This window comes from Marmota monax, unplaced genomic scaffold (genome assembly GCF_021218885.2).
Source record: "Marmota monax isolate L192 unplaced genomic scaffold, Marmota_monax_Labrador192_F-V1.1 WCK01_AAM20220418_F8-fsc00128, whole genome shotgun sequence".
Taxonomy (NCBI): Eukaryota; Metazoa; Chordata; class Mammalia; order Rodentia; family Sciuridae; genus Marmota; species Marmota monax.
Genome location: NW_026693452.1, coordinates 3,105,715 through 3,119,424, shown reverse-complemented (window position 1 = coordinate 3,119,424; position 13,710 = coordinate 3,105,715). Strand labels below are relative to the sequence as shown.

General features: G+C 33.7%; 1 protein-coding gene across 8 annotated transcripts in view; it reads right to left on the bottom strand.

The window, feature by feature from the left end:
- Positions 1-13,710, bottom strand: part of Wdfy3 (WD repeat and FYVE domain containing 3) — a 256,720-nt gene that overhangs the window by 145,013 nt on the left and 97,997 nt on the right. For 6 of the 8 annotated variants that reach the window (XM_046457610.2, XM_046457609.2, XM_046457613.2 and 3 more), the window contains 3 exons: positions 8,598-8,651; positions 5,044-5,153; positions 1,528-1,689 (listed from right to left, as the gene is read on the bottom strand). In XM_046457610.2, the coding sequence (XP_046313566.1) occupies positions 1,528-1,689; positions 5,044-5,153; positions 8,598-8,651 (326 nt within the window). The remainder of the gene's footprint in view (positions 1-1,527; positions 1,690-5,043; positions 5,154-8,597; positions 8,652-13,710) is intronic. The other 2 variants (XM_046457612.2, XM_046457615.2) reach the window with 1 other exon arrangement.

The window sequence follows — 13,710 nt, the reverse complement described above, 5'->3', positions numbered from 1 at the left end:
AAATATCTACTAAAGCAAATGTTGTATTAATTTAGTATTTTATTGAATAATACCAAGCTTTTCCTTCCAAAAATTGTGTTGGCATCCCTCTCTCCCCCTGTCCTTTCACCACTAGAACTTGGTAAAGGCAGTTACTGAATCATGAAACCCAAGGCGATCATGCTACTATCATCTGTACCTGGCCCACCTCTCTACCTCAAATACATTGTCCTCTATTTTCTTTCTACATTCATGGCAACAGTAGCAATAAGACTTATTTTTACTTAAGTGTCTACTTTGTGCTGAGCAGAGAACCAAAGCTTTACACATTAGCTCATTTAAACCTTACAAAGATTCTTTAAGTAGATATCACTTTCATTTTAAAGGTGCATTTCAGGTTACACAACTTCAGAGGTGTTGATTCAAAGGTGCTGTTGTTGCTTTTTACTGTGGTAAAAAAATCCATAAAATTTATAATCTTTTTTAAAATATTTTTTCAGATACAGTTGAACACAATACCTTTATTTTATTTATTTATTTTTATGTGGTGCTAAGGATCGAACCCAGCACCTCGCATGTGCTAGGCCAATGCTCTATCACTGAGCTACAGAACCCTAGCCATCAAATTTATAATCTTAACCATTTTAAGTGTGTGGTACAGCAATGTTAACTATATGCATGCTGTTATATAACAGATCACTAGAAATTTTTCATCCTGCAAAACTGAAATCTTATACTCTGTGAACAACAATTCCCTTTTCTTCTGTCTCCATAATCCCTAGCAACCAGCATTCTATTTTTGTTGTTGTTATTGTTGTTCTAATCGTTAATAATTTTAGATACCCGGTGTAAGTAAAATTGTGAAATATTTATCTTTTTGTATTAAATGTATGTTTATACTATATTAGACAAAACCATGGGCAGACTGCATTCTATTTATTTGTAGGTTGCTTGTTTTAATTTTTTTCTCCAAGAAACACCATCATTTTTCCCCATGATGACTGACTGTATTAGGAGACTAACTACAAAGTCTATTAAACCTCGATTTACCCACAATGCTGTTGGAAGAATAGTGGTAACAGTGGAAAAGAGCTTTCAGGACAGGGAAAAGAAGAAGTGTCAGAGGCCACTAAAATCAACTGTCTTTTATAAGTTAAATATCTACAGGCTAGAGAATTCCTGCATATAAACAGCTACTGAATAAAATTTCTTGACATTTTAAGAAATGTTGCACAAGTCTTAAAATGACTATCAAAAAACTTTCCCTTGGTTAGTTCATTTTGAAGATGTTACGATATATCAAATGTAATATTAATAATATCTGTTTAGAAAAACAAATTTGCTAATGCTTCAAATAGCCTTAAATTTCTTTTAACATTCTCTCTGCAGATATAAAAAATGTTACAGTTATATGAGATAAAATCACATCATAACAAACAGAATTAAATACTATAAAAATGGAAATAAGCAGAACATTCACTTTAGGAGTGTACCATTTCATTTTAAATAAAGGTAGGGAGACACCCAGGCAAACAGTCCCTTTCATACCTGTACAAAAACTTTCTGGAGTAGTCCTCGACGTTCTGCTAGAGGTAGCTCATTCTGTGCACCTCCAACTGCCTCAGGCACATGTGGAAGGTCAAAAAACAGATACAAACATTTAACCAGGGTGGAAGGCACTGACATCGTTGTCATGCAGTCCACGGTTTTCTGAAAAAAAAATAAATAAATAAAATAAGTGAATAGACAAATAGGCATAACAGTAATTGGTAAAGGTGAAGGACTCATAAATTTTAAACCAATTTTTTTGTTATGTAATATTATTTATTAAATTTGGTACTTGTTTGTTAAGCAGCAGCATGTTTCAAAGAATATAAGCTTTAGGATTTTGAGGAAAAGGCACTTAATAACCATGAACTTGGGGAACTATTTATTTTTCCTGGGCCTCACATTTCTCTATTATAAAATGGATAGAATGTTACATACATCTTAGCTTAATGTTATGGTTATATAAAATAACAAATGCAAAAGACATATGAGCACTAAAAATATTAGTTTACTACTATAATTTTTATCTTTAGTCTTATTACAGATTATTGAAGCTGGAAGGACACTTGAGAGACACAATAATCACTGACCTAACTAAATACATCAATACTTATCATTTTCTTTTTAAAGGAAGAAATTCTAGACAATATTCACCCAAATTTTCCATGATGTGGTTTTGTATAAAAAATCTTGCACTGGAATCAACAAGTTGGTATCAACTGTTCATTAGTTTATTTAGTTTCTCGTCAAAAACTTATTGAATGCCTAGGGTAAACCTGGCAGTGTGCAGGAGGCAGGGAATGCAAAGACGAAGCAGCCCTGCCCTTCAGAAGGCCACAGTTTACTAGCAAATCTAATAGATTTGTAAGAACTACTATCTCTGAAGTCTAACAATGGCAGCATATAGAGGCTAACATAAAGCGGAAATGATAAACACTGCCTGAAATGAAACAGAAAAATACACAAAATTAAAATAAGGAGGAAAGATTCACCTAAAGACACAGAGGAAGTTAGGACATATGATATATACAATACACTTAAGACACCAGAGTTGCAAACTGCTGATTACTGAAAAGCCACAAAAATAAAAGCTAATCTTTCAATTAAGTGTTCACTGTTCAACAGGTGTGCCTCAACTACTAGTCAAGTCAACACTGAGATAGATACTATTGTCCTATGACTCTGATCTTACAAAGAGGCAACTGAACCTCATTATTTACATACCTTGCTTCAGGTTAGAGAGCTAATCAAGTGATGGATAAAGTGTGTAAGTAAAAAAACCTATGAAAACAGTTTCACATTCTAGTTTGACTTTTATTTTACTGGCAATGAACACCCAATTAAATGTCACACTCAATTAAAAAGTGACACAATCAGAATTCAGGTATTGGCTGGTGGTAGTATATATCATAAATTAATATAGAGAGCCAGGTGGCAAAGGCAATTAACTAAAACAGAAAACCATATGCAAGATGGGGCCTGAATTAATGCAGTAGCAGTATGAGGGAGAGGAGAATGAGCTTCAGGAACAATACCTTGAAAAACCTAGCTTCTTTCTAAATATCCAATATTATTTTCTGCCTCAAGAATACTAAGTCCCTGCTCTATCCAACTACCATTTATTATCACTTGCCACCACAACTTCTAGTTAAAGTGTCTGCTATGTCTCAAACATTCCCTTTAATTCCTCATTATTTCTCCTACTCTTATTTTAAAAAAGTTCTACTCTCACATTTCTATTTTAATAGCACTAAACATATGCCATTATTATATTTTATGGTACTATCTTTCTCGCTTTCATCTCTGTCATCTGTATGTTGAGTCAGGACCACATTTCCATCATCTCTGTATCTCACTGTTGTCAGCAGAAAAATGGCACTCAAACAAACAAACAAACAACAACAAAAAAAGCAGCTCAAAGTATAACAGTATATTTGCTTTTAAATGTATCATTTTCCACTTAAGAATACTACTAGCTTCCCTTTCCCATTAAGCAAAGCAGTAATTTTTTTTATTTTCATCTTATCACAGATAGATTTAAGGTATAGGTTGGCATCCCAACTAGTATTTGGCAACACTGATAACTGTTGTAAGTGATTTGGTTTCTCCTAATTCTTTTCTTATACTTTTAGGGGTGTGTATTTGTGCATGTTTAGGATAATCCACACTACTGAGTTTCTAATGTTGTTAGGTATCATGAAAGGACACAATCTGCTCACAAATGAGAAGGAGAGAGAAAACATCTAAAGAAAATATGAATAAAACTAAGAAATATTTCAATTAAAAACTTCATATTAAACACATTAAATCAATAGTAATTATTTAAATTAAATTTTGAAGTTTCAATAACATATGTTACTTCAAACCAAATTTTGATACAGCAGCACAGAGGCACTTACACAATCAGTAGAAATAGAATTGGGATTTTGTTAGTTATCCAGCACAGTGACTGATATCTGAAAACTGGACTATCTCAGTTTATGTAGGGTGAACCACCATTTCTATTTGCCTGGAACTAAGGGGTTTCTATGCTAAAATGTGGAAAGTCCAAGAAAACAAGGACAAGTTGCTCTTGCCAATTCCCTGAGTAAAACACACAAAGAAATAAAATAGTGAATAAACAGAAAGAGACTATTCCAAGTGCTAACTACTTTAGGGCTAGTGACTAATTTCAGGATACTGTAAATAAAAAGTATATATTATTTCTGCATGGAGCACTAATTATAATAGGTGTCATAGTCACCTTTATTAAATGATGTGAGGTGTTTAAACTCTGCTGTAATGTGGACAATAGACATGTCCAACACTGGTACTGAATTTTATAGGTAATTCACTCTGGATCTTCCTACAAATAAACCTCCTTCATTCCAACAATATTGAAGACCAAAAATCAGGTGTCTAAATGGCTCATAAAGAGTATGTGTAAGATGTACCATGTCAGATACTTAAAATTGACTTAAAGGAAATAAAAAGCAATCTCTAGAATAAATCAAGTGAGAAGGGAAAAATCCATTATCCTGAAAATGTCAATATCTCCTATTTTCTATTAATACCAAAAACATTTTACAGTATTTTCTGTGTCATTCACAACTTACCAGCTGAGTGGAATTAGATGAATAGTGATTTTCTACCTTAGTTTCCCTAACACAGGTTATACAAGTGCTGGTCTAGGCCTGATGAACCCAGAGCTCCTAGGGTACTTGCCTCTAGCCATGAATAGTCCAACTCTGCCTAGCATGCTGTAAAGACGGCATCAGATTTTTGTGTTATGACAAAGATAGAAACCACTCCTCTAAGTCATGCATTTTGTCATGAATAAAGTACATAAAATACTAAGTTAAGCTTGTCACAGAGATTATAAGAAACACGAAGTAATGTTTTAGAAGAGTTAGGAGAACACAAGGGCCAATCATATTATCTTATTTGGATACAATGATCAACTTAATAAAAAAAAAAAAATCCCACAAGAAGATAACAAAGAGTACATTTGTCAAAAAATGAAAACTAAAAACTGACCTGACCAGAGGATGCCAACAAATTAATTGTTGTCAGAAGCATCCAGCCTCTACTGGCTTCTTCACTCTGATTGATCTCCAGGAACTGGACTATGGCCCGACTTGCAGCCTCTATAAAACCAAAGAGAAAGCCATTAGGTTGCGGGTAAAATCAATTATAAAAAAGTTCTTCTTAAAAATCTACCAAGAAAATAATCATTTACTAAGCTGATCCTTCTTATATCAGCACTATCACACACTCTATGAAAAAAATTTTAAATTATGATGTTTTAATGCTATACATAAAAACTAACCTCACTAATACAGAAATGTGAAAGTCAACCTATATATATTTTAGCAAAAAGAATGACATAAACTAATCAACAAGAGTCATGGGAAAGGGTGAAATAAGAATTAAATCTGCCTGGAAAACATGTACATGTTAGTCCAAGAAATGGGAGGGCTAAAAGGCATGGAGAGAAGAAGCAAGGCACTGGAACAAGTGGGGCTAGAGGAATGAGCCTGCTGAACAAGGATCAAGACCAAGAACTGTGTTAACACTGTTGTAAAAGAGCATATGTTCAGAGGCAGAGCCTAATATCAACAGCAGTGATTAAAAAAAAAAATAGACACCTGATTATGAAAGAAAGCAAAGTAAGGGCTATGGCTGACTCTTAGAACAAATACAGTTTCCTGGGCAAATTAGAAAGGGCTATTCTAAGACTACCCATCTAGCTGTAATGCATAAGGCAAACTGGAAGAACAAGGACTGGTGGAAAGGAAATAAAATGAAGAGTCTACCTAGGTAAAACCTGAGAGGCTGACAGCAGGCATAGAGAAACAGAGATATAAGAGAAAGTCATGCACAGAACTGTTGTTGAGTGAGCAAATTTAGCTGGTTATGTTTTTAGAGAAGAAAAAATGAACAAATTCTAAACATGCACTTAATTTTATCTACACAGTTTTCCAATATTTATATTGATTTATAAGATGAATTAAAGTTATCAGAAAATAAGTCCAAACTGTTCACTATGCCTGAAAGACACTGATGTATACTTAACTTCATAAAATAGAAGCAGTAAAATTTAGAGGCTTAGATGTAATTTTTCTTCAATTTAACCCATTCAAAAGTGCTTTATTAGATAACTGAATACAAGACCTATATATGATTCTATACAGACATTATTTCCTTATATGCTTCCATTTGAGAAAACATTTTACTGGGACAACTTTTAAAATAGCTTATTTTATTGAGTCTAAATTATAATTAAATTATATTGAAGTACTTGTGCATTTAACTCACTTAATCTTCACAAAAACCTTGAGTTATTTTCTATTAATATACCCCTCATTCCAACATAAATCGAGAAATGGAGAGGATAAGCAATTCGCCAACAGCCACATAACTAGTCAGTGAACTCATATTCGAATCTAGGCAATCTAAGTCTATAAGAGATAAAGATAGTGATTAACAAAAAATTACAGGAAACGAGGGAAGGCAACAGAAGCCTGGTTTATTTCTAATACCTTAATATCTCCTAAGTGTTGAGGTTATTGTTTTCTTGTATTAACTAATTTATAGTCTCTCATCCCTATCTATAAAATAAACACCATGATTAGACTCTTTGTAAACCTCGTTCACTGTAAATCCTTGGTATCTAGCACATTACTAGCATATAGACAGCACATCTGAATGAATCAACCTAACTAGACCAAAGGAATGATTATAACAGAAGGACACACTGAGCTCAACTTCTTATACACACCAAGAGTTTGGGCTTAATATGGGTAAGAAAGATTAAGTTTTAAAAAGGGGAGTAATACAAAGAAAGAAATATTTTGGGTTATCTAAATTCTACAGATATACTGTAAGATAAAAGGCAAAACAATTATTTTGGGGGTTCAAGAAGCTAGAAACTCATAGTTAAGGCACATTTTGAACAAGTTAACATTACTAACTTAAAAAAAAAGCTGTGCAATTATGGACGTTTATTATTATCAACAGACTGTAAAATATAAACAATGGAAGCAACCTTATTTTGAGAACCAAAACAACAAAAATGCACTTTTGCTTTAACATAGTTCATTATCTGTTCAATGGTGGGTATTTATAGTTTAAGTACGTGGAGATTTTTGTTTTAGTTGTCAATCAACATAAAGGGATTCAACAAGATAAGAAGACAAATGATAGTTAGAAAGGCAATATTCTATTAAACATTATAACATGCTGCACAGATTGTTGGCTGATAAGACAATATAGTAAAATAAACCAAAAAGAACCAAAATACTATAATCATTCATATGTACCCCTTTAGTATCTTTATCAACTTAATATTACCAATTATTCTACTTGAAGAGAAGCTGGAAAGATCACATAAGCAGAAGCATGCACTCCTGTTAGCTAGCTATGTGTTCATGCTCATCTAGATAAAGCTTTTTGGACACTACTGTGGCCAACTGATGTAGGTGAGTCCCAAACCCCACTGACCTATCTATCTTTACATAAGAAGTGTATTCAGAAGAACCACTTTTACTTTTACCCACCAATTTAATTATGCTGTCATTCAGAATATCTCAAAGATCTCCAACTTTTCATTTTAAATTAAGTAAGCTGGTCACTTTCAAAATACATAAATACTAGCATTTAAAGCAGTGCTTAAAAACAAAAAACAACATGGTCTTGGGCTGGGGTTGTGGCTCAGTGGTAGAGTGCTTGCCTAGCATGTGTGAGGCACCGGGTTCAATTCTCAGCATTGCATATAAACAAAATAAAGTCCATTACAAATAAAAAAATAAATATTAAAAAAAACATGGTCTTAAAAAAATTATGTACAGTCTGAGGTGTAGCTTGGTGGTGCATCATTTGCCCAGCATCCACAAGGCTCTCTGGGTTTGGTCCCCAGCAGGACAAAAAAAGGAAAAACAAAGCAAAACAAGAAATATAAAAAAGAAATTTTAAGTAACTCTTCTATAAATCATATAGGTTCTTAAATCTGAGGGAAAAAAGCACTTCTGGAATAATCACATTGCATTAAGATCTTTTAATTTCAATAATATGTAACAAATACAAATTTAAGTAATGATTTAAGCAAAGGCTCTGTGTTAATGAAAGACATTAATGTTAATTCATCTTCAGAAGCATCAATCATTTGACTCAAGCTTTAGCTTTCATACTTCATTTTGATAGTTAAAATGAAAAATATAGAAATAGAGTTAGTAGAGGTCATAAATAGATTAAATAAATTAAAATGTAGACAATTTAAAGACAAATGTAATTTTCCAGCCTACACTGAAAGATTATAAGTGAGTTCAGCTAGACAGCATTCAGAATGATCATAATGCAAAACTTGTTAATAACAAGTGCAATACCATAATTCTTTCATGCCTCAGGATGATGGTATGAGACATGTCAATAGTATTATTATACTCATTTCATATTAATGAAGAAACAAAGTCCTAAGCAGATCTACCCTTCCAAAATAAATTCCAAACATTAGTCAGAAAACAGTATTAGAACTCATAGCTTTCATGCTTCTTTTTACTTGATACATGACCACACCTTGGGAATTAAATTACCTGAAGGTGTTGTGGCTCTGAAATCCTTGGAGGGCAGCAGGGTACAGAGTTTTTCTGTTTAAAAAAAAAAAGGCTAGGTTGTCTAATTGGGGCTTCGCTACATTCCACCAATCCCATCATAGGAGTACTGTGGTCAACAGCATCTAGGCTTTCATCACTGAGGTGCCATCTACTGGGAATTGCACCACTAGGTTTAATAGAGCTTCATCGCAAGTAGCAAAGTCATTAATAATAAACTCAAGATACTATTTTTATATAGGTGTGAATTTTCTGCTTTACTAATATAAATTGACCATATACCTTTAGAATTAAGCAGAATCAATATAGCAGAACTTAATAACTCATAAATAGATTAAATAAATTAAAAATATAGATATTTTAGTGGAGAGAAATCTGTGTACAACACAGCCAATTATGTTTTATGTGATGTCTCCTCAAATTAATTTAAGACAGTCACTTTATATTTATAACAAAAGTCACACAGAGGCAACAACCAAGAAAGAATTAAAAGGAGAAAAAAGAGAAAATTGTGAAGATATTCTAACATATAATCGAGAATCCATGTATTCATTTTGCTTTTGATATTCCCAAAAATTTTTCCCTTTTTTCTAACTTCTGATAGATTTAAACAGCAGAATTGTTGGCACACCTGGTTCTGTCTGAAGTATCTAGTTAGAAGGGATTTGACAAAGACTATGTGGGTGGTGATTCAGTGACACATACAAGATTTCCACACCAAACTCAGAAGAGTCCTAGAAAAGAAAACTTGTCCTGGTACAAAACAAATATAGTCAATTTCCAAAGGAATAAAGAGGATTCATTTTTTGGAGAAAAATTATGGTGACTGTAAATTATGACAAAATTCCTTCCAAAGATAACTACCCATAAAATAAAATATAAAAAACTGTATATGTTATCTAAAGTAGTCAAACTCACAGAAGCAGAAAGGTGAATAGTGGCTGGAAGTCAGAAACTGGGAGTGAGGGAAATGAGGAGTTACTGTGCAATCAATATAATTCAGTCAAGCAAGATGAAAATGTTCTGGAGACTGCTATATAGCATGGTACTTAACAATGCTAAGTTAAGAGAATAGATCTTATATCATGTGTTTCTCAACCATGATAAAAATGAATGAATGAATAAATAAATAAATAAATAAATAAAATATCAAAGAGATAGATGACTTAGGATGTACCTAAATCCTAAAAAGTTAGAAATTTATTTATACTTCCATTAAAATATTTTTGATGACACTGACCAAAAAAATCTTCCAGCATTCAAGATTAAAAATGAAAGAATAAGGATTCCCGTAACCAGAGTTCTTTAAGGCCAACTGAAGAGACATCCAGAATTATACTCTTCCCTTAAAAATCAGTAAGGCTGGCTCTTTCTCAAAGCATCAGAGAGGGGGCAGGCAGAAAAATCCTATGTCAAAAATCAGTAAAAATTTATCAAACACCTAATATGTGACGAGCATCTTCTAGATGTTAGTGATACATGGTGAACACAACAGACAATAAAATAAGTAAATATCATAAGATGATGACAAAGCCAAAAATGATACACAAGTGACTGAATACATAGACGATTAGAAGAACTATTTGACAAAGAGTGATTAGGAAAGGTTTCTCTCATGAGGAAGTAACACAATGAAGTGAATCTTGTAAGAATCTAAATGAAGTTCAAAAGTTTAAAACTACAAATTACATGATATAAAAAATTGTATCTTAAAAATCCTCAGTAGTGGGCTGGGGTTGTAGCTCAGTTGGTAGAGCATTTGCCTTGCATGTATGAGGCACTGGGTTTGATCCTCAGCACCACATAAAAACAAATAAATAAAATAAAGGTATTGTGTGCGTCTACAACTAAAAAAACATGAATTAAAAATCCCCCGTAGTAGGATGTCAAAAATAAAGACAGGGGCTGGGGATATAGCTCAGTTGGTAGAGTGCTTGCCTTGCATGCACAAGGCCCTGGGTTCAATCCCAAGCACCTACCTACCTACCTACCTAAATAAATAAATAAAAATATATGTTAAAAAATAAAGACAGGCAAGTGAAGGGCATAGAATACTACTATTTTGGCAACTTTCTATGAGTATAATTATAAAAATTAAGAAAATATTTGTGTAACTATTACTATAAGTTACAACAAGACATCTCTATTTAAGATATCTTTTGGTACACCTAAAAATAACCCTGTTAGTATAAAATCATAAAAGAAGTTAAGAAAACAAAGTTCTACTGTAGCAAAATTTCTCTCTACAGACGTGCAGATTGGGTGTTTAAAAAGAGAGAGAGGGAAGTAAAAAATAAACTATTAGAAATTATTTTCTAATCTAGAATGTCAGCCAAAAAGAAAAACTGGAGACAATGTGTGACAGAGAAATTTTCCTTTATATCATCTGTTTAAAGTAACTAACTAAGCATAAAATACTAATCTTATATACCAAATTTTCACTTCTATTAGAGTAACTGAGATCAGGAAAGACAAAGGCAGATGTAATTTCATTTTAGCTGGAAAAGGGAGAAAACAGGGACACATACTTCATTTTACCACCATTCATTAGATTTGTTTCAAGGACTGCAAATATAATTAAAACCAACTCACTTTAAAATCTATAACCAATTCATATAATGTATTACTTCTCAATAAGGGATTTAATCCTCAATCTGAAATCATTTTAATGGCTATTAAATCAACATATGCACAACAGGTTCCAGTTAAGATGAACATATGCATTTATTTCTCTTCTTTCCTGAAATGCCATGGATATAGACCAAAAATTCATATGTGAAGCCATAAACTCCAATGTGATGACATTTAAAGGAGGGGCCTATGGTAAGTAATTAGGGTAAAATATCATCAGGAGGGTAAGACCTTCATGATTGGAATAGTCTCCTTCTATGAAAAGATGCCAGAGGGCTTGCCCTCTTTTTCTCCTTCATGTGAGCCCAGTGAGAAGGTGATAGTCTACAAGCCAGGAAGAGAGCCCTTTCTGGAACCCAACCATGCTGGCAGCTGGTCCTTGGACTTCCAGACTCCCAAGGCTGTAAGAAAATATATTCTTACTATTTAAATCCATGGAACTTTGTTCCATTAGCCTGGGTAGACTGATATATCCACTAAAACGGTCATAATGGGAATTTTCTTTTTAAAAAAGGCATAAATCTCTAAGTACAAAGAAAACAGGAAAAATGAGAGAAACAACATTTGGGGTGCTAAAATAGAAGAGATTAGTGGTAACTGATTTCAACAAACTCTAGAATCTTAGAGCAATGCTCAGGGAAAGTGAAAAAGGAACCACTGTGGAAAAGCTCAGGAACTGACAGTACCAGATACCTTTGGAAGAAGAAGCAAGTATGAAACTACACAGGGAAGGACTGGTGGAAAGTATGTTTCATAGAAGTTAGAGCCCCTGGACTCTACCACATGGGCAGTGGACTGGAGGTTTATTCAATGGAAAGGGTAAGAGAAGAAGTTTGCATTGGGATATATTACAAACATTATGGACACACAGGAAAAAAAACTTATATACTGAATGTTGAGGTTCCCCAAACTTTCCTCCGACTTGGCTTCCAATATGCTATGTATTATCTAAGCAGAGACTGGACAATTCTCTAGAAATTCACCTGTATCAGGGGAAAAATTTTAAAAAACAGCCAGGCAAGATTACCTTATCCAGAAGTCAGAGTTGCAAGCTTTACCCATAATTAAAAGGCTACCCATACGCTCCATTTGTATATAAGAATGGATGGTCATGAATGAGATATGAGGACATTCTTTACCATCAAAGTCAAAAGAAATAGAGGGAGGGAGGGAGGGAGGGAGAAAGAGAGAGGGAGACAGAGAGAGAGCTCACATAGAAGAAAATACACCCATGAGAGACTCGAAACCAATAAAGAAAACAACTCTTAGAAATGAAAAAAATATAATGTCACAAGTGAAAAATACTCCATAGAAGGGCTAGATGATAAAATTGAGGTGTTTTCTTAAAAAGTAGTTAAAAGACAAAAAATAAGAGGAAAGAAAATAAAATGAGGATCGTCTAAGAAGAACATCTGACAAGAAAGAGAAAACAGAGGGGAGGATATTATTTAAAAAAAAGATCATTAAACTTTCCCAAAATTAAAGGATATAAAGTCCCAGACTGAAAGGGCCCAATGAGTATTCAGCATAATCTATAAAAATAGGCATACCCTTAGGCATGTTATCATGAAATTTTAGAACAACAGAAACAAAGATTCCAAAAGTGTCTAGATTAAAAAAAAAAAAAAAAAGTTTAGCAGCTCCCAGAAAATAGAGAATCTAGATAGCTTCAGAAAAACTCAGAAATCAAGAATATAATAGAGAAATTACATTTTAGGTTCTGAGATAAGATCATATCCAACACAGAATTTGACTCTCACTGAACAAGGGATTGACATAATACAGTTGAAGTTTATCCAAAATCCTCGAGAACTCAGCTGGGCTGCCTGGAGAAGGAACTAGCTAAGACACTCAACATCTCCCCACAGCGGGGGCTATACCCAAGCTCGATTTCCCATGACAGAGGTAGCTCCCACTCAATGGTCTTCTGGGACTAGATAGCTAGCATTTTCAAACAGCTCCTTTACATGTCCAACAAGTAAACCAATGTAGTATGCAAACAGCCAGCTTAGCAATTTATGTGTTTCCTACTGACTGAATGGCTCTCATATTATTCTACTGGGGATGAGAGCAACAGGGGATGGAGAAGAGGGCAGAGGTATCGCTCCACCCAAATGCAAACTCAGCTGTGTTGAGTAGACCTCCCAGCACACTTCTTTATGAGCATTATAAGGACCAAAAGAAAATTACAGACATGTTTGAGGATTATACTCAGCTCAGTCTGGTTGAAATACAGAAAAAGAACAAGAAATTTTTTTTTAAAAAAGTATATGCCAAAAAACACATGGCAAAAATCACAGATTTGCCTGGAGCATTGTTAAGGAATTTGGATTTATGAAAAGGAAAGACAGTGGTTAAAAGGGTTGTAGTGGAGGTGGTAGTGGTCCAAGAAGAGCAGCTTCAAGTAGAACTACTCTATTTTAGAGTAGACCTTGAAACCAACAGAAGAATGTCACAGAATAGG